A 27,652-nucleotide genomic window follows, 5' to 3' on the forward strand; every position below is an offset into this window, starting at 1 on the left:
CTTCAATATATACACTTAGAGGTGAGGTATATTCTCCTCAGTATATACACAGAGGTCAGTTAGATTCTCCTCAGTATATACACATAGAGGTGAGGTAGATTCTCCTTGGTATATATACTTAGAGGCTAGGTAGATTCTCCTCAGTATATACACACACAGAGGTCAGTAATATTCTCCTCAGTATATACACATAGAGGTGAGGTAGATTCTCCTCAGTATATACACTTAAAGGATAGGTAGATTCTCCTCACTATATACACATTGTTCTCAGTATATACACATAGAGGTGAGGTAGATTCTCCTCAGCATTTATACTTAGAGGTGAGGTAGATTCTCTTCAGTATATACACATAGAAGTGAGGTAGATTTTCCTCAGTATATATACTTAGAAGAGAGGTAGATTCTCCGCGATATATACACATAGAGGTCAGTTATATTCTCCTCAGTATATGTACACAGAGGTCAGTTAGATTTCCCTCAGTGTATACACATAGAGGTGAGGTAGCTTCTCCTCAGTATATACACTTAGAGGAGAGCTAGATTCTCCTGAGTTTATACACACATAGGTCAGTTAGATTGTTGTGCAAAATTTCACGCTTGTATGACACTGGGAAGTAATATTACATAGGGGTGCACTTACTTTGGCAATTAGCATTAAATAATCGAGATGGGACCTCTTTACTTTTCCTATTTAGGACCTAAAGAATGCACCTGCCAAATTTTATGTTTGTACGACATTGGAAAGTAGAGAAATAGTGGTGAGTCAGTCAGTGAGGGCTTTCGTCTAGATAAATAGATAGACTTACATAATATTTGTGCCAAAATATACAAAAGTGGTGAAAAAATGAGGTATGGCTTAGCCGGAGGGGGCACAAAAGGATAAATTATTGTGGAAAACTGAACACAATAATTAGGGAGGCTCTAATACCCTGTTGTACCGCCTCTAGCTTGGATGCAGGATGTGATATGGATGGTTATGGAGACTCTAGTACCCTGTTGTACCGTCTCTATCTTGGATACAAGACGTGATATAGATGGGCATGGAGGCTCTTAGTACCCTGTTGTACCACCTTTAGTTTGGATACAAGATGTGATAAGGGTGGGCATGGCAGCTCTAGTACCCTGTTGTACCGCCTCTAGCTTGGATACCAGATGTCATAAGGGTGGGTATTGAGGCTCTAGTACCCTGTCGTACCACCTCTAGCTTGGATACTGGATGTGATATGGGTAGGCACGGAGGCTGTAGTACCATGTTGTACCACCTCTAAGTTGGATAGAAGATGTGATAAGGTCGGGTATGAAGGCATACAGATAGTGTATGGTATCCTGTGGCATATTTGCTATAAATGAGTATGTAGATTGTCCCAATTTGTAGGCTGTCAAATTGGTATCCCAGATAGTGCCATACATGTTCTATTGGTCATAAATCTTGCGAACGAGCAGGCCTAGAAGTGTGACAATGTTGTGGAGACATTCCTGTGACACCCTTGCTGTGTGCGGCCGAGCATTATTCTGCTGCCTCTTGGAAGCCACCATGAGAGGAACACATGTGGCTGCAGGATGTCCTGAACATATCACTGAGCTGTCATTGTCTCTCGTACCACTACTAGGGGTGACCAATTGTTGTATGCGATAGCCCCCCCAGACCATCACACTAGCGTTGGGGGATATGTGCTGCTTCACAGGAAAGGCAGGATTGAGCCGCTTACTCCTAGGTCTCCAGACACGAACATGGCCATCATTGATGCACAAACTAACCTGGATTTGTCGCTGAAGACAACCCGGTTCCACTCCATAGCAGTCCAGTTTCGTTGTTCACGGCACCACTGTGAACAGAGGCAACAGGGTGTAGATGCCAAAAGCAATATGCGTCATGGGTGCATTTAGATCAAATGTCCTTCAGCTTGGAAGCGCCTGGAAATGGTTCAGACAGATGCAGGGATCTGTAACGATGGCGCCACCTGTCTCTGGATGGCGGACAATGAAATAGTTGGAGCTGCTCATCCTTATCAGATGATCCTCTCTACTGGCGGTCTATCGAAGGTGTCCTGAGCCCAGTCGCTTTCTGTGTGTGCCTTCACGCATCCATACTGGTTCCAACACCTGTCTAGTAAGAACGGCCCAGGTGTCGGCAATTCATCAATGCCACCCTCCAGCTTCTTGCATTACAATAATGTGCCCCCTCTCAAACTCTATTAACTGGGTGAAGTCTCTTCAGCTACCATGTTCCCTCGAAAATAAGGCCCTATCTTATATTAATTTGTGCCCCGAAAGAGGCACTAGATCCTATTTTCAGGGGGCGTCTTATTATACTTACCTAGCAGGCTCGGTCCAGGTACCGCCTGCTCCTCTTCATAGCTCCAACGCTCGCTTCCCTCAGTCGTCGGCACTCGTACAACATCACTTCCTGGTTAAAGGATTCTTAAATCCTGCCTCCAGGAAGTGATGACTGGGATTGATTCATCCAGCGCTGCATTGATTAGCATATGCAGTTAACCGCTGGTGATACATACAATGGAAACAGGTACGCATGGTGAGCGGCCAGGCTCACAGCCGGAATCCATTGCGGGCCTCCTGCATGTGGAATCTGGTCCGCCCATGTGAGCCCGGCTTAATTCGCATAATCACTCAGAAGTTGATAAACTGATGTTTAGTTTGTGTCAGTTACTAATTGACTAAAAGATCAATAAAATGGTAGCAGGAATCTGTTTCTTCACTCACATTACAAAATCATTACATATTGCGGTTGGCAGCACCACCGTGCTTGCTGTATATGGTAGCTAATATAAGTACTATCACTGATATGAACAGATACCTCTAATTATATATGAATTCAGCAGAAAGTAACGATTTGTCCATCAATCTAAAATGGAGCAGGCTTAAAATATTTATCAATAAAAAGATAACTAACCGTTTTATTTGTATTTCTCGTAGGTAAAAACCTGCTATCAAAACGTGGACTCGTCCGTCTTCTGAACCATGACGCTGTGTGTGCTTCATGCTGGCATGGTGCTGGTAATGGCGTCACTGATCTATGCAGTTAGTTTCCCTGAAGACGACGAACCGGTCAACATTGTAGATTATCACTGTAAGTATTTTTGCTATTTACTACACATTGTGCGAAGTACAAACTGTCTGAACGGTGATAGATTTACCAGATCTGTTATATAGGGGCTGCAGACATGGCCTATTTATAGAGATATCATGGTGGAAACCCAAGTGTGGGGGTACCCCTCAGGTCCTAGTGAGGTCATTAGATTTTAGTGGATTAGTGATTGGATGAGTAGTAAAATTGCAACTAAGAAATACTTTAGGTACTTTTGGACCACTTTATATGAGCCGGATGACAGACATCAATCAGCAAGATCAAAGCAAGGGAGATGCAGCTTACTCTATATTTCAGTTCGGATTCCTCGGGTGCAGGGTAGATATTTCAGTGCACGGACCATTTGTGGAACATCAAGTTGGAGTACATCTCAAACGATAAATGGAGGTCCAGCCGCAGGTAGTAAAAATACAAAAACCCTTCATTTCTTCATTTGAAACTAGAGATGAGTGAGCACACTCGGATAAGGCAGTTACTTGAGTGAGCATCGCTCTTCTCGAGTAACTGCATTCTTATCCAAGCAGGCTCAGAAGGGCGGTGGGGGGATCTCTCTCTCTCTCTCTACCCCGCGGCTGCCCCTCCTTCCCCCGAGCCTGCTCGGACGAGAATGCAGTTATTCGAGAAGAGTGATGCTCACTCGAGTAAACTGCCTCATCCGAGCGTGTTCACTCATCTCTAGTTAAAACATATTGGCATTAGCAAAATTGGCACTCATTTAAATGGCCTTTAGACAAGTATGATGCCTTTTGTATGGGGAACGAACAATCGTTCCGCCCTTATACACTTGCAGTGCTATCAGCAGCTCATCTCCAGTTCACACAGAGAGAGGTACTGCCAAGAACAATGGCTTTTCCACAAGCACAAATGAGCCCATCAGAGGACAAATGGGCATTTGCTCATTTATCAGCTGATTGCTGCCCTGTTTACACGGGCCAACGATTAAGTGAATAAATATTCTGCGGAACATTAGATCATGATCATTGACCCATGTAAAAGGGTCTTTAAGCCCCATTTACATGTAACAATTGTAATTTGAACACGCAACTTAACACATTTTTTGCTTCCAAATGCTGAGCGTTTACACGTAAAGATAATCATTTGAAATCCTCGCCATTTACCTCATTAGCTATGTAAACTCTGTATATGTTGTTTGCTCAGGTGGGCATGCATTTTGCGAAGAATCTCTAGGCAGGAGGTTTTTAATTAGTTCGAAAGAATAAGCTATTGTCTACTGCGGCATTAAGGTGCATTTACACTGCAAAGATGATCGTTCAAAAGATGGCTTTTGAGTGATCATTTTGCATAAACTACTACTTGGCACTAACCTATTATTACTAAGTAGCAGTGTGTGAGCCACCAGCAGTTGTAATCAGGAAACAGACCTCCCGCTGTTCCCTGATTACTTTCTCTCTTTTATTCTGCTGGTGGGGCTGACAGCTGATATAATGTTATCAGCTGTAATCAGCTCTCCCTGGGCAGAGCACAGCCTGCAGTCCTGCTTATTAGCTGTTCTGCCGAACAATGGTTTTCAAGCAGAACTGAAAACAGTCGTTTGGCAGAAAACTGAAAGATGGGCACTAAAGATGAGTGTGCACGCTCGTTTAACCCCTTAGTGACCGGGCTTTTTTGCTTTTTTCCATTTTTGTTTTTTCCTACTCCCTTTTAAAAAATCGTAGCTCCTTTATTTATCCATCGACGTTGCTGTATGAGGGCTTGTTTTTTGCGGGACGAGTTGTATTTTTCAATGGCACTATTTATTGTACCATATAATGTACTGAAAAACTTTTTAAAAATTCTTAGCGGAGAAAAATGGAAAAAAAAAACGACATTCCACCATCTTTCGGTGCGTCCTGTTTCTACGACGCACAAACTGCAACAAAAACGACCTGATATTTTTATTCTATGGGTCAGTACGATTACTACGATACCAAACTTATATAGTATTGTTTTTGCTGTAGTACTTGTATTTTTTTTTTAAGATATTAAATTCTTTTCAATTATTTTCTGCGGTCATTTTGTGCGCGCGATAACTTTTTTATTTTTCCGTCGACGTAGTTGAGCAAGGGCTCATTTTTTGTGGGATGTCCTGTAGTTTCCGATAGTATCAATTTGGAATACATACGACTTTTTGATCGCTTTTTATTGCGTTTTTTCTGGGAGACAGGGTAACTAAAAAAAATGCATTTCTGGTGTTCTTTATTTTTTTTTTTGGACAACGTTCACCGTGCAGAAAAAATAATGCACTACTTTGATAGATCGGACTTTTACGGACGCGGCGATATCAAATACATATTTTTATTTTATAATTTAGATTTTTTAATAATAGATATGGCAAAAGGGGGGTGATTTAAACTTTTATCACTTTTTTTTTTTTTACAATTTAAAAAACTTTATTGATCTTTTTTTTTTACTTTACTTTGAAGTCGCCCTGGGGGACTTTAACATGCGATGCTTTGATCGCTCCTGCAGTATGACGTAATGCTATAGCATTACGTCATACTGCTTTTTTACAGGCAGTCTTTCAAGCCACCCTGTGTGGATGGCTTGATAGGCAGTCTGCTAAGGCAGCCCTGGGGCCATTCATTAGGCCCCCGGCTGCCATGACACATGCACGGATCCCCCGATCTCACTGCGGGGGGGGGGGGGGGCGTGCGGGACCCCCAAACAGCGTTCGGGGGATTTAAATGCCGCTGTCAGAATTGACAGCGGCATTTAAAGGGTTAATAGCTGCAAACGTCCGAGCGCGGCTATTGCCCGCGGGTGTCAGCTGTAATAAACAGCTGACGCCCGCGGTGTATGGAGGGAGATAGCGGCGCTACCTCCCTCCATACACGTCCTGCAGCTGCAGGACGTAAAAACACTATGGCCCGGTCGTTAAGGGGTTAAGGCAGATCTCTCTTAATCAAGGGACCAGCGCGTACTCACCCGCGCCCGCGGCTCCAGCTGTTTGATGTGTCGGCTTGCTGGGCAGCCGGCGCATGCGCAGACTGGAGCCAGCGGGTGAGTGACGTTTCTGTGCAGGGCTCTGCGAGCGCCGCACAGAAATAGAACATGCCACGGTTTGTTTGCCACGCGAGATTTCGCGTGGCCAAACCGCTGCCGTCTGCATAGGATTGCGTTTGTTAACGCAATCCTATGCAGGCTTCCAGGGCGGACATCTCGCCGTGGAATTTCCGCTCGTGTGCAGGCGCCCTAACACATATAAGTACCCCGGAAAAGTACTTATTTAATAGTCTATTTCTTTACATTCAAGCTTTTAATGATACACTGGAGTTAAAAAAAATTAATAAATAAACTTAAAAAGTAATGTATTATAATAGCTTTCTCTTTTCTATGCTGCCCTGGCCTAATCTATGTGCCCCTGAGATAGCTATTCTATTGTCCCTACTCCCCTTCTGCCAAACCGTACCCCCAACTGTAGAGGAGACCAAGAGGAAATACATTTCTGCTATTTGTTTTTAAGAGTATTGGGGGAGATAAAGTTGCTCCTTGAGAATAGCACCACTTTGGCGTACAGAGGCTTATATAGGTCATGCAGTGCTCCCTTGAATAAAGTATGCATACAAGGGATGGTAAAGTATCTCTACAGCGCCACTTTTGGAAGGCGAGTTCCCTATAAGTCAGTGTTCAACAGGCCTTGATAACATGACTGAAGCTATGAGCTAAACCTGTCTTCTCCAGAAGGAAAAGTCACCCCATCTGCAGAGAGGCTGTTTCGATGTGTTTGTCTCTCATCAGTGCAGAGCAGGGTACTGCTTGGCTGGCTGAGAGACCTTTAACATAGGTCTTGGGGTCAAAAAGTCGAGCATTGACTTATAGGGAAATGGTGCTGGAAAGCTACTTTTTCATCATTTACATATTTTTTCCCAGGAAGCATTGCATGGCCTATATAAAGTCCCCTCCCCATGCCAACCTTCTGTTCCCCTCAAGGAGAAATCTTATTCTCCCCTAGACCCATATTAAAGGACTCTCACTCAGCCAACCAATGCCCAGCTCTGCATTGATGAGCGAAACACCCGGAAACAGCCTCTCTGTGGATGGGTGTCTTCCCCTTCTGGAGAGGACTCTTATTTTTGGCTTGCATCCTTCGCCATGTGGTCAATGCCTATTGAAAAATCAAACATTGACTTATAGGCCAGTCACCATCCAATAGGTGGCGCTGTGGAGACACTCTGCTATCCCCTATTTGCATAATTTTTTAGGAGTAGAAAGTCTGGTAGAATCAGAAACGGTAACTTTTCTCTGTTTCTTTTTCCTTTCTATCTTTAGCATCTCCTTAAATTATTCAGTATTTAAATATATGATGCATTTGTGGACTTGTAGATATAATTGTGTTTTGCTTCTCCCAGAAGGTTTCATTTTGCAGTTTCTCAGTACATTGACTTATTTGCATAGAATTGGTTAACAGAATAATTTGGCTGAAATCTCTCCGGCATGTTGTAGGCAGCTTTTCCAGGAGAACATGGCCGTCCATGAGAACGTGCTAGAATGTGTACAATGTGCTCTGGTTGTCTTTTGAAGGACCACACATATTTTGGAGGGAAAGGAAATCACATTTGCTGACATTGGTGATACTTGATTCATTTATATTCAAGATGTTGCAACAGGGATTTAGCTTAAACCCTTCTACACCTAGTATATACAGCTAATCAATTCTGTATATTGATTCTTTAGCGGTGTAATCCAGAGTGATGGTGTATCCCATTTTAACTTGCAGATTCAAGGCAATATCCAGTATTTAGAGGACGCCCTTCAGGCAATGAATCACAGCACAGTTTGGACTTTCAACTCATGTTAAAAATTCGAGACACACTTTATGTTGCTGGAAGGTAATTTCTTTTAATCTGTTTATATGAATTGGACTTGTATTCTATTTTTCGTTCAGCAGTTATTTTTAAAGCTCACAGAAAAGCTTCGATTTAGGAAATGAAAGTGGTAATCTGTATCAATATATTAGGTTTCATGCTTAGAATGGAATGTAACAGAACTAAAAAAAACAACCGAGTCACATGGAGCCTTCATGTGGCTGAGCTTAACGGTCCAACAATCCAATATATTATGCCTAAGTGAGGCTTCATTAGTAATGGTGTGGGTAATTGTGCTGTATTGAAGCTTTCAGTGGGCCTTTTTGGTTCAAAATTTTAATTACCTTTTTTACTGTTTGCTAATATATAAATTCTCTTTACAGTAACATGATAACACAGAGTTCCATAGTCTCCCTGCTCTTACAGTAAAGAACCCCCTTCTAGTTCGGTGTAGAAACCTTCTTTCCTCTAGAGGTAGAGGATGCCCCCTTGTTACAGTCACAGTCCTGGGTATAAATAGTTGATGGGAGATCTCTGTATTGTCCCCTGATATATTTATACATAGTTATTAGGTTGCCCCTCAGCTGTCCTTTTTCTAAACTAAAAAAATCCTGATTGTGATAATCTTTCTGGGTATTGTAGTATTTCTATATATTTTATTACTTTAGTTGCCCGCCTTTGTACCCGCTCCAGCTCTGATATGTCCTGCTGAATAAGTTGGAGCTATACAAATAAGGCCTTCTGCACACGGGCGGGTCGGACCCTGCATGCAGGATTCCCGCAGTGGAGTTCGACCCGGTGCCTGGCCGGTGACCACAGCTTACTTGTCCAGCGGCTTCTGCATACGCTGCGGATGTGTCAGAGCAGCCGGCGCTTGGTGGGTGACGCGTATCCTGTGATACTTCTGCAGTGCTCACTGCTGAAGTCCTGCGGGACGGACGGCTTCCATTGACATCAATGGCAGCCAGCCGTGCGAAACCCGATTTATTCTCCGTGAACGGAAAGTCGCAATCGATTTCCACTCATGACTGTGTAATCTAGACCACTTCCATATGCCGTTCTTCTCTTGATCACTCTCTATTAAGCAGACCACCATTAACAAAGAGTGACCCTTGCACTGACAGTCTCAACCCTTCCATGTATTACATAGTTGTCCATTCATTTGAATGATAGACAAGGCAATATTTCATGCCACTACAGGGAAAATGTTTGGTTGGTCATACAGTAGATAGCTGGGGGTTTGATAATTGGAGGTTTCTAAGGACCGTTTTATGATTATCCATTGATCACCAAGCTGACTTAAGTCTCAAAAGGGTTTTCTTGATGAGACAAAACCTTTATTATACCACGAAACCTCCATAATTAGAACTGAATATTTTATTCTTTTCTATCTTCATTTATTTTTAAGTTCAAAGGGGCTATCTGGGACTTGGATATTGATGGCCTATTCTTAAATATTGATGGCCCATTCCTAAATATTGATGGCCAATTCCTAAATATTGATAGCCTAATCTTTAGTTACATCATCAATATAAGATAGATGAACGGCTGACTACTGCCACCTCCACCGAACAGCTGTTTCGAAGACTCTGGAACTCCAGTGAGCAGCAGGGCCTCTTTTTGGCCCGTAATGTCACATTCATTGGTCAGAAAACATCTCTGCAGCTCAGTCCCTTTCAAATGAATGGGATTGAGCTGCAATACCAGAAACCACTGCTACGCAGTGTATGGTCTTGTGCCTGGTATACAATAAAGAGGCCAAAATGCTCATCCTAGTGCCATAGCCTCATCAGACAACCGATTGGCAGGGGTACTGGGAGTCACACCCCACTAATCTGATACTGGTGATCTATGCTAAGGGTAGGTCATCCATATTTGTCTTGCATAATCCCTTTAAATATTCCCATATCTCACTGTGAGTAACCAATTGCTCACTACTCTGTATGTCAAATTAATCAAACATAATGCAAAAACATATCACGTTTGATGGATTTCCAAATACGTTTCTGTTTTGTTGCAAATCTCGTGATTGAGTATCATTGCAAAACCTAATAATACAGGTTGATCACACTTACCTTGGAAAGACATTGATCTCAAGAAATATGACTAAAAGCTCTTTCCTGATGGATGGTTTGTGCTAGAAATGCCTGCTAAAACATGCATAGCCAAGATCTTAAGAAACACACGGAAAGAAGGTTAGGCCGCTCTGTCACAAGAAGAAAGCAAATGAAAGTGATACTCTTACTAAAGAAGAAAAAATGTAATCCGGCAATAACCTTCTTCCCCAGACAAAGAAATTCAGTAGGGCTGCTGAACATGTGTATTGTCTGACAAGGGCCTTGAAAATACATTTGTCATGCTATGCATGAATAGTCTAAGGCCAGCACTTTTCTCCATTTCCTGAAGTGGCTTCTTTCTTTATCTTTCATAGAGATCAAGTTTATGCTGTAAATTTAAATGAGATGCACAAGACTGAAGTAACACCCAGCAAAGTAAGTGAACGGACTCCATGAGTGCCATCAAAAAGACGCTTTTGACTTTTGAAGGATAATGAAAAAAAAAAGAAAATGTCATTCACATTCTTTTTTGTTTGCTGATTTTGTTTCTTCAGAAGTTGACATGGAGATCAGGTCAAGCAGACCGAAAGAATTGTGCAATGAAAGGCAAACACAAGGTATTTCTGGACTCTTGAAGGCTGCACATCAAAAGATGACGTTGATAGAGAGGAGCTTCTGATTTCTAATGTTTCATGTATTTGTGATTCAGGATGAATGCCATAACTACATCAAGGTTTTTGTTCCACGAAATGACGAGATGGTCTTTGTCTGTGGCACAAATGCTTTCAATCCTATGTGTAGATACTATAGGGTAAGTAAGGTCTTTTAATCTATGTACTCTGATGCAAAGCCTTTCAAGCTTTTTTACCGTCTGGGAATGTGGCTAGAACATGTATTGGATCTGACTGATAAAGCCTTGGACACTGGCAGCTTAGTTGTTTAAAGGGGAAGTGTTAGCAGGAAATGACCTGTTGGTTAAATCAAGTTCTGATGTTTTTGAATTTTTTGGTAATTTTATTTTTTATTTTCCATATCAGTAGGTATATTTAAAAAAATAAAAATCCTAATATATTCCAGTTCTCACTCTGGCCACTAAGCCTAATAATGGAGACTTACCTATTCTGTGTGATTCAGCCTCACAGGCCATAGACGCAATAGTTTGAAAAGGACTCGTTGAAGCATATAGGAAAGTGTTGTAAGAATGCTAGGAGCTGTTAGGAGGACATAGTGCAGGGAGGGGGGAGGAGATTGGCTGTGATCAGACAATTGTCTATTTGGGATGGTTGATCCTGTGTTATCTATATCTACTGTACTGTTACCTTTCAGTGCCTGTGATGATCTTGAGATGGCTACCAAAATATTCACTTTAATTAGATTGAGCAACTATTCATCTACTAGTGGTAAAAGTCAACTAATAGTTAAATTCATTTAGACTTCAAAATCTTTAAGATGTTTCACCAGTTATCCAAGTGACTTATTCAGTGCAGTTGAACTCTAGGAACATTTTACTGAAGTATACATCCTCAGGAATGAATCTGAACTGAGGAAGTCACTTGGATAACTGGCAAAACGTCTTCAAAATTTCTCACTGATTGTGACCTGCCAAGCTTAAAAATACCAGACCTTGACGAAAGAAAGCTTTTACTGACATGTCACAGTTGATATTTAAAAAAAAAAAAACGTTGCTTATCATCATCTTGGAAATATACTCCATAGAACATTAAAGGGGTTTTCCAGGCAGCGCCCGCTGCCATTGCTGTGATTCACCAGGGTCGGAGCGGAAGCCGCTGCCCCAACCCCTATGTAGTGGCCTGCACTCGTAATTGCAGACGTGATTTCAGTGGGAGCTACGCCTGCAATTAGAAGGGCTGGCCACTACATAGGGGTCGGGGTAGCGGCTTCCGCTTTGACTCCAGTGAATCCCAGCAATGACAGCGGGCGCTGCCTGGAAACCCCCTCTTAAATGCAAGATGTATTATTTTTATTAAAATTCTTATTTTATTATACTTGTCATGCTTTTCACTGAGGTTAAAAGGTCTAAGTAGGTGGATTAACCTACTGCTTGAACCACGAAGAGCCAAATATACACATGATTAGCTGCTCAGAGCCGCAGGGGGGTCTTTGGAGCAACTAGTCATTTGATTTTCCTTTGTTATTAATGCTCTAAAAGTGCACCAGCCATGTCCGTAAACTCATCAATGTCATGAAAGTTACATATAAGTATAATACGGCTGAGGTGCAGTGCTTTGGTGCTGAATTATATCTTTTACTTTTGCAGTTAAGCACTTTGGAATATGACGGAGAAGAAATAAGCGGCTTGGCCAGATGCCCATTTGATGCCAAACAAACCAATGTAGCCCTGTTTGCAGGTAAAACACTTGCTGTTATTTTTCAATTTGTTGGACTAATTGCGTAATGATTACCGGGAACAAACAAACAAACATCTATTTTTAAGACCCATTTGTCATATTTTATGTAAGGTTGATGTTTATTTGACATACAACCAGTAAAAGAAGTATTGCTTTTAGACCACTAGAAAAGATTATATGTAACTGTAGATGTATACTACACTATACCTGCAGAGTTGTTATGGATAGAGTCAACCACCAGTATCATGGACAAGATTTAAAGAAATGGTCACCCATTTTAGCCCTATAAGCTAAGCTTATGGGCTGAAAGTAGGTGAGCCATGGACTACGGGGATGCATTTTTTTATACTTACCTCCCCCGTTGTTCCCCTGATGTCAGTGCTGGAAGGTGTTGCTGCAGCACATTGAGCGGAGATGCTAAGTAGTCCGCCCATTATAAAATTAGAACGGTCAGTCTACTTAGCGTGCTGCTCAATGCATTGAGTTGAGTTCAGTGCTAACACCAGGAGAATGACAGGGAAGCCAAAAATAACATTTACATCCCCGGACTCGGCGAGTCACCAACTTGCAGCCCATTAGCTTAGCTTACAGAGCTAAAAGTAAGTGACAGATTCCCTTTAAATGTGTTTTCCCATCTTATAAAGTGATGGCATATTACTGGGTTGTCCACAATAAAAACATTTTTTTTCCAAATCGGGTCCCCCAGTAATAAAAAGCTCATAGAACTCATACTTGCCCCTCCCGGCTCCCTGCTTGTTCCCTGCTGATGGCTCCGTGGTGTTTGTTTGCAGGCTGCAGTCAGCCTGTGACATCCCGTAAAGCTGCCGCTGCAGCCAATGACAGAGTTTGGTGATAAGCAGCAGCATGTTTGGAGATGACTCGGGCTGACTTTAGCCTTCAAAGATGACGGTGGAGGAGCAGCAGGGAGCTGGGAGAGGTAAGTATGAGCTCTTTATCATGTTTACATACTGGAAGATCCCTTTGGGGGAAAAAAAGACCCTTTAAAGGACATAGGATTCCTTAGTGATGCAGAAATTGATTTATATTTTTACCAAAATAGTCTGTTCTGAATGTAAAGCTGCTCCAGTACTTTAAGACATAGCGGTCAGTGCTGCTAGAACTTGTCCAGTGTTTTTTGTACTAGACTTTGCAGCTTTGTTTATAATTAAGATTTTAGAACTGCGGCTACTGAAAAATACAGATTTTATGTCTACGCCGCTGCCAATATTCGTTCTTGGCACCTTTTATAGTGCAATCATTTTTTCTGGCAGACAGCTCTGGTCAGATATTGTAGTATCAATAACAGTGTATATTGTACGGCTTCAGCTTTAACTCTGCCGTGTGCTGTGATATCGAAGGCATTTTATATCATTGTAGTATCACGCATGCATGGCACATTTCTAAGAAAAATGCCAATCATTTGCTGTGTGTATATTACCATGTTTATAGCGGATCATATAATGAGGTGTTCTTCTTTCTCACTCAGATGGGAAGTTATACTCTGCCACCATGGCTGACTTCCAAGCCAGCGATGCTGTAATCTATCGGAGCATGGGGGACGGATTTGCTCTGAGGACAATTAAATATGACTCCAAGTGGCTAAAAGGTACTTGAAACCAAGCTTTTATTAGTAATGACAAAGAGATCAGGCACCTACTTGATATGGGAATGAGGCATAACACGGTTTAATAGTATTTCTCAGAAATATGATGCATATTAAGTACCTTGGACCCTTTTAGTTTTGACACAGCTATATGATGAAGCTAAATCTTGCATGCTGATACATCAAGGTCTTTACTCCAAATGCATATTTTTCCCCTTTGCAAAATGGTTTATGATTGATTCTGCAGTATAAAAAATCATAACTGTAATATAAATCCTTTGAGGCCCTTTTACACTCCATTAGACAGCATTAAAGACTGGAAGAGCAATTAAGCTTGAATCCCTTCGTATATATATATGCATCAAGTCAGAGATCTGTAAGCTCAGCGGCCGCGTGGTTTTAGTTTCTGCATTCAAGATGTGCGTTGTGTATCTTCTACGATTTAACTGATATACGTATCCTGTCCTACTGACTTTCCAGAGCCGCATTTTCTGCACGCGATCGAGTACGGCAACTACATCTACTTCTTTTTTCGAGAGATTGCGGTAGAGCATAATAATTTAGGCAAGGTAAGTGCAGATTTGGGGGGTTTCCAAGTTCTAGTGTTTAACATGGAACTAGCAAAGATGAGAAGTTCAAGTTCACAAATGTGGCATAACATTTTGAGCAAGTCGATGCTTGATAAATCTCTCTGCTATTATAAAATTATCCATTAGCCTTGGGGCTGTTCATTTTCATCTGCTTCTTAAGCACAATCTATTACCGAGATATTTGCTTCACTCTTTTCTTTAATTAATCTTCAAAGACGGACTTTACGTGACCTAGAAAACTTAATGTATCTTATTCAGCCTAGGTGTGTTATCGGTTCTTCAAATGTGCAGGAAATAATACGTGGCTTTATCCGAGACCAAGATGGCTGGCAGAATCCTGCCTGACCCTGATTAGAAAATCACTTTATTTTTTGGCAAGGATTAAATGCATAAATATGTTTATATTTCAACAGAGGTTCCATTGTGCCTCCCAAATGTTAAATATTTAAATGACACAAATGCAGTTTATGATACTTTGGCTACATTATAGACATTCCACTGTAAATTATTAAACCATTTACGCATGGTTAATTAAAGACTTCACAAAAGGTGGGGAATCTGTGTGAATGTTATGGGCTTTGCTCAGTGGTGCATTAAAATGGACATCAGGCCGCAGTTAAATACTGTCTGCTTTCTCTCAGTGCTTAATTCAGACAAACTAGAGCTTGCTGAAGGCATCCTCATATAGGGCTTTGTAATCCAAGGAAAAAGAAAATTGTATAGAATTTTACATTTGAGATTTTTGCGTAGAACGTTTTTAAGTGAAAGGGATTTTTATTCATATGGAATAAAACGACAATAGCGCCCAAAACTAGAAACGATTGTTTTTAAGAATTGGTAGAAATTTGTAACAATTTCAGAAAACTGATGCAGCAATCGAATGGCATCACTATATAAGGGTTTCAACAGAGGAACGTGTTTTAGCACCGTTATGCGGCCGTGATGGTCAAGGCCGCATAACAAAACAAAACAATTGATTTCAGCGGTTTCATTTTCACTTGCTCTTTTGTTGGGCGTGAATACTAGGACTTGCCCTGCCTTTCTTCACACATAGTTAATATTACACAATGAAAAGTTAGGGCACAACCCATCTTCCTGCTATGGTGTGGAGTTTGGACGGTCAGAGAGAAAAAAAAATAGTCATGCGCAACTACGCTCGAAGCGTAGTTGCGCAAATGGCCGTGTGAAACTGCCTTAAAATGGAAATTCTAAAGTCAATAAATCTTCTTCTGGGCTGGAAAGCAATTAAATAAAAAATACATCTTGTTATTTGTATAGCGCCAACTTATTCCGCAGTGCTTTCAGGTAATTTATTTATGACCCCCCCCCCCACCAAGCTGGGTACTCATTTAACCAACCTTGGAGGGATGAAAGGAAAGAATCCATTCTTATGCCATTAAGTTATGAGAAATGAGTTGCTTTTTCTTGCTAAATCAGGGCCATGGTGCCTTGAAAGATCTTAGTCTGCTATTTCAAAGATGCATTGTAAACTTGCTGACCGGTGGGGGCCTTGCTGCTGAGATCCCGCCGATCTAGAGAAGAGAACTCCCATGTCTCACTTTACTGTCACTGTGGAGGTTGCTCTGAATGGGGCACTGGCCCGAGCATGCGTGGTCAATGCTCCATTCATTTCAATCAGAGTGATGGAAATACACAATCAGGCTGCCACTTGGGTACTCAACAGTTCTATTGAAATTGAATGGAGCTGTATTGTGCTTGCGCAACCAGTGCTTCATTCAGTCTTCTCCTTACAATGAGACCCCCCACCGATCAGCAAGTTATCACCTATTTTCGTTCAACTCCTTTAAGGCAACAGCATTATGTAACTGCAACAGAATTGACAAATACTCTTGTTCATGGTCAGTTTGACCCCTTCATGTACAGTCCCAATATACACGAGCAGTATCCAGGGATCTTGATGATAGTATAGTAATACTCATCTTGTAGACAAAGTTAAACTGTATTGAGCCCAAACTGGTAGACAACGTTTCGACCTCTGTCTGCGGTCTTTGTCAAGTCATGTAATGCTGATGATTGCACTTAAACATATGTACTTCCTCACCCTGTATGAATTTGACTCTATTTTCCAGGCTGTACATTCCCGTGTTGCACGCATATGCAAAAATGACCTAGGAGGGTCACAAAGGGTTCTTGAAAAACACTGGACTTCCTTTGTAAAGGCAAGACTCAACTGTTCTGTTCCAGGAGATTCTTTCTTCTACTTTGATGTTCTACAATCTATAACAGACATAATAGAAATCAATGGAGTTCCCACTGTTGTTGGTGTGTTTACTACACAGCTAAATAGGTAAGGACAAGAAGAGATTAACATCAAATGGAGTCCATCACTTTCTTTATACTTTTCCAATTGTTTCCACTATATAATGCGCACTAGAAGATGTCCTTATTTTTGGTTCCTTTCTCAGCATACCAGGTTCAGCGGTTTGTGCTTTTACTATGGATGACATTGAGAAAGTATTCAGAGGAAGGTTTAAAGAACAAAAGACTCCAGACTCTGTTTGGACGGCCGTACCTGAGGATAAAGTACCCAAACCAAGGTATTACAGAAAAAAAGATTAGTTGTAGAGATATTTAACAAAAATACTCAAAAGGTGGGCTTCACTTTGTGTGGTAACCAACGAAAATACTTAATGTATCAGGGTGATATATCCGGTTTCTTTTTGTTTAGGCCAGGCTGCTGTGCAAGACATGGTCTTGGTGAAGGCTACAGGTCCTCTACTGAATTTCCAGATGAGACACTGGCCTTTATAAAGTCACATCCTCTGATGGATTCTGCAATCCCTTCTCTTATCGAAGAGCCGTGGTTCACGAAAACCCGTGTCAGGTATATAACATAGTAATTTTAAAGGGAATCTGTCATCAGAAAATGACCTATTGTATAACGTTTTAAAAAAAATTATGTTTAAAAAAAAAAATTCGTAATACAATGTTTACATTTATTTTTGCTGTCACGATCTAAGCTTTTTCAAAGATCCTAAAATCCTGCAGTTTTCACACTGACCACTCAGGCCGGGCTTACACAAGCATATCTTGCAGCATACTGGTTTTGTGTCACTCATCGCCATGTACTATCTTGCTGTGCATGCTTGCGTAATACCTGCCGATATAGGACAAGCTGCAATTTTTCTTCTGTGCGTATTTGGCGTAAACCATGCGAGCGGCAACATGGCCACCTATGGCAGATTCGTACAGCGTATTAGGCTCGCAAGACTCGGGTGTAGAATACGCAATATCGACGCGCTCATGCAAGCTGGGCCTAAGTCTGTAGAGAGAATTTTTCCGGGATCCACCATTCTCAATAGGTGATTATACAGCTCACCTCCTCCCCCTCCCTGCATAATTACTTCTGCACAGGTTACAGAACATTTCTAAAACACTTTCCCACAGAAGTCAGGAGATCAACACCTGTTCAATCTGTTGTATAGCATATCACTAAATGCTGTTAACTGCTGTTTAGGCAAGATGGCAGCCCCCATAGTCATAGACATACAATATAATTAAAAAAATCTACGATTAGAAAATAAATACAGATTAGAAAAATGGAATATATTTTGAAAAGAACAATATAGGAAATAAATTCCCTTTCTACATTTCAGTAGTAACGGGTAAAGAAGCGATTGGTTCATGATGTAATGTATGGTTACTCAAAAGTCCACCAAAGCAGAAGTTTTCATCAGTTATACCGTTTTCTCCTCTCTCTGACTTTCAAATCTGCTAATATAACATGTGGAATTGAGGATGTTATATTTATCCTCCTTCTCCTCTAAATTATTTACCTGCATCCATTCACTAAACCCTTTAATTGGAATGATAAATTGAATGAATCATAAATGTCCTGTGTTTTCAGGTATAGATTGACGGCTGTAGCAGTAGACCACCTCGCCGGACCTTACCTTAACTACACAATCATATTTGTGGGCTCTGAAGCTGGCATTGTGCTAAAGATCTTGGCTAAGACTAATCCATTTTCCCTGAATGACAGTGTATTACTGGAAGAAATTGATGCCTACAACCGTGCAAAGTAAGCATTACCTTGTACAAAACAAATGTATTGATTTCACATGCAAGTTAGTCTCTTACACAATTGCACATTTTCAGTCTATTTACTTCTAATGATATCCTTGGGAAAGGAGCATTCTCAAATACACAAGAGTATAGGTTTAAGATACAGTAATATAGCTGAAATAATACTGTTCATATCGTAATCTATGGTCTTGTATAAGTATACCGTAAAATGGGACTTAAATGTTAAAAATGATCCAAAACCAGCATGACGGTGTTCTACAATGCTACAGTAACATATGTGACAGCAGCAAACATCACAGATTTACAGGTCAAACAATATGTTAATGAGTAACTGTACTTTCAATTTTTTACTATGTAAATAATGAGCAATTTTAAGCCCTTTTGTCAGTTTATTTAATTAGCCCATTCCTTTTATTAGAAAATGGTTCTTCAGAGCCTACCTTATCCTATTCAACTATGCAGCTGAAGACTGTTGCTAAGGAAAATCTCTGTCTTCAGCTGCATAGCTGAATACAACTACAGACGATGGCTCATGGCTGCTCATCACAGTGCCCACACTATATAGGGCACTTATCAGCACATACAAGTGTTGTATAAATGCAGCTGTCTAGATGTCCATAATAACTTTATTTTCTCTTCTATCATACAGCTTGTTCACCAGCATCAGAGGTTTCATTCAGAACCTCTGTTGCTGAATTACACTGAAAAACAGGATGAAATGGCACAGCATGACTCTATTTCATCCTGTAAAATGCCAAAAGCCTGGGCGGAAAATGAACAGACTCCATTATAGTCATTAGGGTCCATTCAGCGCCATTTAGTTCTATCGTATGTTATTTTTCCCTTCAGCTACTGCATGCTGTGTTCCTGCTGCATAATGGAGCAATAAAACGGAACCCAGAAGCGCGAATGTGAATGAGCCCTTAATATGCATCTGGCCGGATGCTCCATCTCTCTTTAGGAGAAACTGCATTGAGCTTCTCCTTACAGCCCATTCGCTCTCCACCGAGACCTGATACATTGTATCTTGGTGCATTGAGTATAGTACTGAAATACACAGCTAATGTACTGAGATATTGTGCATCGTGTCTCGGTGGGGAGCGGACGGGCTCTGAGGAGAAGCTGAATATAGCTTCTCTTAAGGGAGGATAGATCTCTACAGCACGGTCGGCCACTGAACAAAGGCTTAAAATCACCTGCTCTTTACATTACAACATACTGAAAGTGCAGTTACTCTTTTTAGAGTTATTATTGGGTAGACTCGCATGTTGGAAAACCTCCATGTATCATTTTGAGAGTGTTTTGTGGTTATTGGACCACAGCAAATTACACATTTACTGTAAGTGGTAAGCTTATATAGACCCATTACTCATTTCTGAGAAAATGATCATCTATTGATTGCTCCTTTTTTTTTCTGCTGCCTATCTCTAGAGTAAGTCATTTATTTCAAGGTATCATTGTTGTTATAATGCGTAACCCATATTGCATATTTTAGATTTCTATAGGTCTGTAAAGGCCAAGTACAACTGAATTCTATCAGAAGGGAAGAGTAGTCTTTGCATTGTGTGTCTCATTTACCTAGCACTCAGTTCAGACTGGTTCAGGCTTTCCATGACGTGTGTATAAATGGTGTTAAGTACATAATTATTGACCAAATCCATGGAGGAAAGTGCTTACGTCATCCAGTTACTGTTGAATATTCTTTTGGCTATCTTGTGAGCTCTGGTTATGGGCTCTTTTACATGGAATGACCTATCTGGCGTAGGGTGCCCGACAGTCATTCCAGCGATGACTATATATCTTCTGATTGACTTATCTCATTCTAGCGATGTTCGTTCCTTTGCTTTTACACAGAAATGATCATCACTCAGTAAATGGAGACGGAACGGGCCACGGATTGTTCCAGCCCACCCACCTCCATTAGATGAACAATTGCCTGTTTGCAAAGGCTATTTGACTGTTTTAATGCATGCATAAACTGAGCAACGAACAATAAGTGAACGAATTATCATTTGCCGTTGAGTCGTTGCATGCATATATGCTGAACAATAGTCATTCAGATTCTCGCTGGATTGTGGGAATCTAAACAATAATTGCGCCGTGTGAAAGGGCCCTAAGTGTTAGGCAGTTTACTTGGAGAAATATGGCTACAGTCAGAATGAAAATGCAAATGGTAATAGAATTGGAAGGACCCCCCACTATGGCAAACGCCAAGGTATTGGCCTGCATATACAGATGTTGCAAAGTTTAACCCAATGCTGCTAACTTGATGCAATAAGCTATTGTAACGCTATTGAAAACACAATACAAAGACCAGTGCCACTGCTTACTTAAAAAGTTGAAGGCGTATTCCCATCTCGGCTTTTCATAGCAGAGATGGCAAACTGCTGCCATGGTCTACCAACCCCCTGGCCAGAGCACTGTTTCCATAGCTCTCATTGAAGTGAATGGATTTAGAAACAAGGTAGCACAGCATGCTACACTGGCTCCGTAGCTGGCATTCATTTCATGAGAGCTATGGAAACAGCACTGCACTAAGCACTCAGATTTTTTTAACAGGTGGTCAGAACAGAGTGGCCAGATTTTCCCATCTCTGCCATTAAAAGCTGAGATGCGAATTCCCCTTTAAGTGTCAACTTAAACTTTACTTACTCTGTAAATGAAGATTTGAGAGCAGTGCTCCATTTTTTAAGGGGTTATCAAGCAATAAGATGAATAGGCCAAAGCTAGAAAAAAGGAAAATTTCAAATATATTCTTGATTAGAATTCTGTTTCACCGCTCATAGAGAGTGGCTGGGATGGTGACAAATTCTCTATTGATGGTGAGTAGAGATGAGCGAGCATACTCGCTAAGGGCAATTACTCGAGCGAGCATTGCCCTTAGCGAGTACCTGCCTGCTCGGGAGAAAAGGTTCGCCTCCGCCGCGGGTGACAGGTGAGTTGCGGCAATCAGCAGGGGGGAGAGAGAGAGAGATCTCCCCTCCGTTCCTACCCTCTCTCCCCCGCAGCTCCCTGTCCGCCGCCGGCACCCAAACCTTTTCCCTCGAGCGGGCAGGTACTCGCCAAGGGCAATGCTTGCTCGAGCAATTGCCCTTAGCGAGTATGCTCGCTCATCACTAATGGTTAGATGTAGATCCGTGCCAAATATTATTCCAGTCTCTGATTCGGTTGTATTCCGAAATATTTTATATTTTGCTCGGATATTTAGGAATGAAATGATTTCATTTCTGCAGGTGCTATGGTGACAGTGATGAGGACCGAAGAGTCTTATACTTGCAGATGGACAAAGATCACCATGCCTTATTCGTGGCCTTTTCAAGTTGCATTATTAGGGTCCCACTGAGTCGTTGTGACCGATATGGCTCATGCAAAAAGTATGTAAAACTTTCCTTCAGGCGGTATGTATTGCTGCCGGTTACATAACAAATCCCTTGACAAAAGCTTTGTCCTTAACAAATAGGTCCTGTATCGGTTCAAGAGATCCTTACTGTGCTTGGCTAAACCATGAAACCTGCGGCAGAGTCAAGCCCGGCATGTTGTAAGTGTGATTACACTCTCTTACCGCTAACAGTTGTGATATATCTAAAATTATAGGAATATATAAACTGTTTTATTAGGATTATGTATTTCTGGCTTCTACCGCGATGCTTGTAGATGGGACTGAAATTATTTGTGCTCAGTGATAAAAATGACTCTATGTATTTTCTATTGTATTTCGAACGTAATACTTTGGAGACAAAAACCATTAATCCTAGCAGGAATTGTAATATCTGCTTTGAATCCAGTTGGGAGGTAAAGTATTGCTTCTCTGGAGACTCCTATTAATTATCACAAAGCAATTCTCCTGTACAAACAAGCATAAATTGGCTTTCTATGTTTACACAATATTTTGTGGCTATTGTGTTCGCCGCTAGAATATATTTCCGATATATTTAAGTGCGGAGCCTGCTTTCGCTCTGTTAATATTTCACGGTAAATCTCATTTTTATTATACAGCTTCGGATACGAACAGGATGTGGAACACGGTAACACAGCGCAACTCGGCGATTGCCATGGTAAGGATCCAACACCGATTGCTCGTTATGGTCTTTTAATTAGTGCTTGGTAGTAGTAGAATACAGTGGTCCCATAATGCACATACCACCTTTTGACCGTAACCTAATTTTTTTTTTTCTTTTTCATGGGCTAAGCTGTTTTGCATTTAATAGCAGTAGTAAAATGATGTGTTTTTTTTTCTTTGTATATTACTTTTTTTGGCTATGTGCAACTGCTTAAGGACATAGAGAAAAAAAAATCTTTTATCATAAACAACTTTTTTGCTTTCCGTTTAAGATTTGACTTTTTTTGTTTGGTTTCCTTTCTTTTACTGATGACCTGTTCCTTTAATTTTAGAAAAAATGCCTACTACAACTACACCAGATTACAAAATATTTGGCGATCCAACATCTGGTTAGTTTTATTAATTTTATCTAAAATTAACTGCCTTTTTCTTTCGGTTCAGCATTTTCTGCTCTTATGACCCCCCCACCCCCCCTACCCCTTTCGCAGTTGGCCTCATTTTTTGTGCTTCAACCTCATGCACTCACTAATTGCAAGGATAGATATCTGTCCTTTTTTTGTTTGCTATTTTTTTCTTTAAGAAGCCAAGTAATTCACCTATGTGTGACCGCATGTTACCCAGTTGCCCGTCATTGATGGATGCGTCAAATCTTTTATTAAAAGTCTTAATTAGTATGTGACATTTCCACAGCATGAAAGCCAGCCAGCTTTCATTATTGCTCCCCATACATTTGTCAAAGTGTGTTTCTCATCTATTAGTTATAGATGATGGTCACATTTTTCATACATCTCTATATTTGATTGCATATGTACTTAACTGTGTACTGCTGGGCTTTAAACGTTTGTCTTATCCTTTTATGTATGACTTGAATGGCTCAGGATAGTCAATGAAAAATAGTTTTAAAGGTTACTTCATTCGCAATGCGTAATTCTCCTATGATGTTGATATTTATGTGGCTTACCTATGCGGCCATGTTAGGTGTTGAGAAAGTATTCCTGCAATTCTGACACCTCAAACAGGCAGTATAAAGTCCAGTGGAACAGAAAAAACATAATGTGGCACTGCTTCCATATAGATCATTCCTTGGAGTTAGAAGTCCATACTCAGGTGGTGCTCTGCCTACAATAGTGCTTAACGTAAATCCAACGTCCGCGGGCCAAGGCAACACAAGTGCAGTAGTTAGGGAACACGCGAAACGGCTGTCGCTAACTGTATTGCACTTGGGATGTCTTGTCCCGCTGAAGTTTTGCAATAAGGAAAAATTGGTGAGTGCCGCTATATCTTCTTCGCTATTAGATTGATGCCCAACAGGCAGTAACCACCCTAGAATCTTGAAAATAAATAAGTTGTCACATTCTTGCCCCTTTTACTTAATTTGCTACTATGTGATAGAATCTTGTTTCACACCCTGGCCAAAAACAGTATTTGTATAGTTAAAAATTAATTCCTCTAAAACATTTATTTAAAGGAAATTTGTTACTTGGACTGGAACAATACATTAGAGCCTTTTGTGGGTGCAACCTCCCAGAGTGCCAATCAAAGGGGTTGGAATGTTTCCCACATATACTTCTGGTACAAAAATTTGCCACATTCAGTTCCCTCTGTACCCATATAGTAGGGACACTTGAGAAATGGGACATTTGCTCCTTCCAAAAAGGGGCCATGAGGTACAACTGTGCATTGTAATCCAGTATTGGCACAGCATGTGCTGAAGGACAACCTCCGAAAGATGCCCTTCTCCAAAAGACGTCTTTCCTTCTGACGGGTTTCCTTTTAGATTTTCTGTGTTGTAAAGGTCCCTTGAAAAATGATTGGTCAAAACGTTTTTTGTTTTTTTTTTCTTAAAATCACTGAAAAAACCCTCCTTTTTTAACTAATATTTACCTGACAACATGAAACATTTTTGTTTTTCATTTTGGGTGGAGAGAGCTTTTAATTTCTTAAAACTTTACATATCATGTCCGATTCTGCAATGATCTACTATAATATATTGGTGTGGTTATTGTAATACAGCTGTATATTGGTATTCCATGTAATAAACATTTGTTTGCTACCACAGACAGTGAAGCACCTCCCACTTCTGTAACTACAATGACAAGTATTCCAGTCATTCTTCCAAAAGTGATTGGTTCCTGGAAACCCAGAATGACTGGTTTTCGGAAATTTGTAGATGAAGATGACCTAAACGCCTCTGATTACATTGATACATTAACAGGTGTTCCGAATGGTAAGGCCTTAAAGGGGAAGAATGGAAAACTGAGTGGAAATCTGCAATATCCATTTTTATTCTGTTTTAATTTATTCAAGTTGGACTATTTTTTTGATTGTTTGGAGCTGATTTACACTTTCTGGCTTTAGCTGGCTGTGAATTCAGCTTCCTGTATTATGGCACATTCAGTAATTCTACCCATAGGAGGTATGGCAGGTTTCCACTCAGGCATGGCAGTGTACTTTTGTTTTGCTTAAGTTATTTTATTGGATTTATTTGCTTGTATTTTATTTAACATTTTATTTTATGTGATTTGTAGTTTTATTTTTTTCCATCATAAATTGGAAAATTATATGAATTTTCCATTACACATCATATTTGTTCTACATACTTGAAAGGTCACCAATGAAAATGAACTGTGTTGGGGAGACAAGGGGTTACATACTATACAAAAAAGTGCCAGTATCAGCCAATCAGAGCTCAGCTTTCATTTTCAAAAATGCACTGGGAATTTTAAACCAAGCTTAGATTGGTTGGTTGATACGGATAGCAACATTTTGTCAACACTGACATTTTGTTCTAAACACACAAACTATAAGTTCCTGTCCGATCACTGGGGATAGTGCAGCTAGAAATTTTTGTTTTTTACTCCATGAGTATCTTTTTAAGAACTCGTTGTCCTTCATGTAGCATAATCTATAAAAGAATACCTCTGTAAGAGGGAAGAGAACATAGCAAGTCTGTTCCTTTGTAAGTTTAAAGTGACAATATCTCTGTACTGTATGACATAGTGCAGGAAAAAATGGGTGGAGCTAGGTGAGTTAGGTATATAGGGCCTTATTGGCTAAATAAAGTGTGAGGCCTTAGTCAGACGGGCGTTTTTTGCCGCGATTTGCGCATGCGCATGCGTCCGGAGATTTTATAAAACCATTGCTTTACAATGGTATCGGACACATGAGCGCTTTTTATGCGCTCGTCCGATAAATTATAGAACAGAAATCGCAGATCCCACCTATCTGCGATCTTTGATTCCTGTTTTCTTCTCTATATGCGCTCAATGGGGCCGGCGGCAGCAGCGCCGACCCCATTGAGAACATATAGAAGACAAATCATTCTTCTCTGCCACAGCTGTTACAGCTGTGGCAGAGAAGAACGATGTTTGCCCATTGAATTCAATGGAGCCGGCAATACAGCCGACTCCATTGAAAGCAATGGGCTGCCGGCGTGCGCGGGATGAATTGTCGGGAAGGGCTTAAATATATAAGCCCTTCCCTGCAATTCATCCAGAAATGTGTTAAAATAAAAAATATATATATACTCACCTGCTGCCGGGAGCAGGTAAGTATATATATATTTTTTATTTTAACACTTTTCTGGATGAATTGCAGCGAAGGGCTTATATATTTAAGCCCTTCCCGACAATTCATCCCACACTCGCCTGCAGCGCATTGCTTTCAATGGAGCGGGCTGTATTGCCGGCTCCATTGAATGCAATGCGCTGGACAGCTCCGGCCCGTTTCTAATGAAACGCGGCTAGGAGCAGATTTTCGGGCACCGGTCACGCGATTTGCGGATGCGCATCCGTCATGCGATCCGCAAATCGCGCGAAAAAACGCCCGTCTGACTAAGGCCTAATAGTGAGAAGGATCATGTAAGTGCTGCCAATCCAAAAGGTGCACCACATCCACTAAGGGAGGGCTGCTCATAGTCAATAGAGGGGTAAAGACAAAGTCTGGTGACCGTGCAAACTTCCAATTATAGGATTTGATGCAGATTGAATAAGTCCAACTTTATTAATTAATAAGCAAAAAGAATGTGTTCTATGGCAAAAAAAACCCTTCCTCAGCTTACTGGAGGGAGAAGGAGGTCATACACTGATAGTGACAGGAAGGTGTTTACAAGGATAAAAGATTACAAGATTAGGAAATACAGGAAGAAACTGGAGTGAAAGAGGATAAAGATATAAAAATAAAATGTGGAGTTCTTGGAGAAAGAAACAGTTAAACGAAATACAGCAAGTGATGTAAAAGAAAAAGGAAGTGATATATAACGGAACCGTTCAAAACAAAAATATCAATTCATGCATTAACATTCTCGGGAGCTTTGGGTGAGATCAAATAAAAGCCACATAGTAAAGGAATCAAGTTCTAAAATAATATGCATGAGATTAATTAATTCTGGATGAGACTTAAAAACAACCTTTATTAATTATTAAGATTAAACATTTATAGGAAGACGTCTGTATGATATTACAGAACATAGAAGGTTATAAAATGTTATTAAAAAGCATAAAAAAACATACATGGGAAGGGGGGAGAGTTGTCTATTGGTGCACATGCAGTCCTGAATGTTTACTAAATAGAATTCCCGAGTATATAGTATATACGCTGCGGCTGGGTTCACACGGGTTTTGCTGCAGTTTTTCCGTTGCGGTTTTGTCGCAGAAGAACTGCGTCTGCGGCAAAACCACTTTGAAGATTATTTTGTCTTGTGTATTTTCTGCGCTTTTTCAGCGCGGAAAATTCGCAAGGGCTTTTTTACTTTTGCAGCATATTTTGCTGCAAAATTTTGCTGCGTCCATAGAGGTCTATGGACAAAGAAATCGCTGCAGAAAAGTAAAAAGAATTGACATGCTGCGTCTTGAAAAACCGCGTCAGTGCGGAAAAAAATCTGTCCTGTGAGAACAGCTTTCTGCCCAAACACATTTCCACTGCGCTGCACTGCAAACGCAGCGGTTTTGCCGCAGTGCGGATATGCAACTGCAAACCGCAGCAGATCTGCCCCGTGTGAACCCAGGCTAAAAATG

At 40.8% G+C, this 27,652-nt stretch overlaps 1 protein-coding gene across 2 annotated transcripts in view; it reads left to right on the plus strand.

Annotated features, from left to right (window-relative positions):
- Positions 1-27,652, plus strand: part of SEMA6D (semaphorin 6D) — an 84,788-nt gene that overhangs the window by 43,983 nt on the left and 13,153 nt on the right. The window contains exons 2-18 of one of the 2 annotated variants that reach the window (XM_066592611.1): positions 2,935-3,088; positions 7,824-7,935; positions 10,343-10,403; positions 10,523-10,585; positions 10,678-10,779; positions 12,247-12,337; positions 13,824-13,943; positions 14,421-14,509; positions 16,621-16,838; positions 16,957-17,088; positions 17,220-17,375; positions 18,399-18,572; positions 21,811-21,951; positions 22,038-22,115; positions 22,574-22,632; positions 22,970-23,026; positions 24,697-24,864. In XM_066592611.1, coding sequence (XP_066448708.1) covers positions 2,980-3,088; positions 7,824-7,935; positions 10,343-10,403; positions 10,523-10,585; positions 10,678-10,779; positions 12,247-12,337; positions 13,824-13,943; positions 14,421-14,509; positions 16,621-16,838; positions 16,957-17,088; positions 17,220-17,375; positions 18,399-18,572; positions 21,811-21,951; positions 22,038-22,115; positions 22,574-22,632; positions 22,970-23,026; positions 24,697-24,864 — 1,930 coding nt within the window. In that variant the 5' untranslated portion in view covers positions 2,935-2,979. The remainder of the gene's footprint in view (positions 1-2,934; positions 3,089-7,823; positions 7,936-10,342; positions 10,404-10,522; positions 10,586-10,677; positions 10,780-12,246; positions 12,338-13,823; positions 13,944-14,420; positions 14,510-16,620; positions 16,839-16,956; positions 17,089-17,219; positions 17,376-18,398; positions 18,573-21,810; positions 21,952-22,037; positions 22,116-22,573; positions 22,633-22,969; positions 23,027-24,696; positions 24,865-27,652) is intronic. The other variant, XM_066592612.1, reaches the window with a different exon arrangement.

This window comes from Eleutherodactylus coqui, chromosome 2, assembly GCF_035609145.1.
Source record: "Eleutherodactylus coqui strain aEleCoq1 chromosome 2, aEleCoq1.hap1, whole genome shotgun sequence".
Taxonomy (NCBI): Eukaryota; Metazoa; Chordata; class Amphibia; order Anura; family Eleutherodactylidae; genus Eleutherodactylus; species Eleutherodactylus coqui.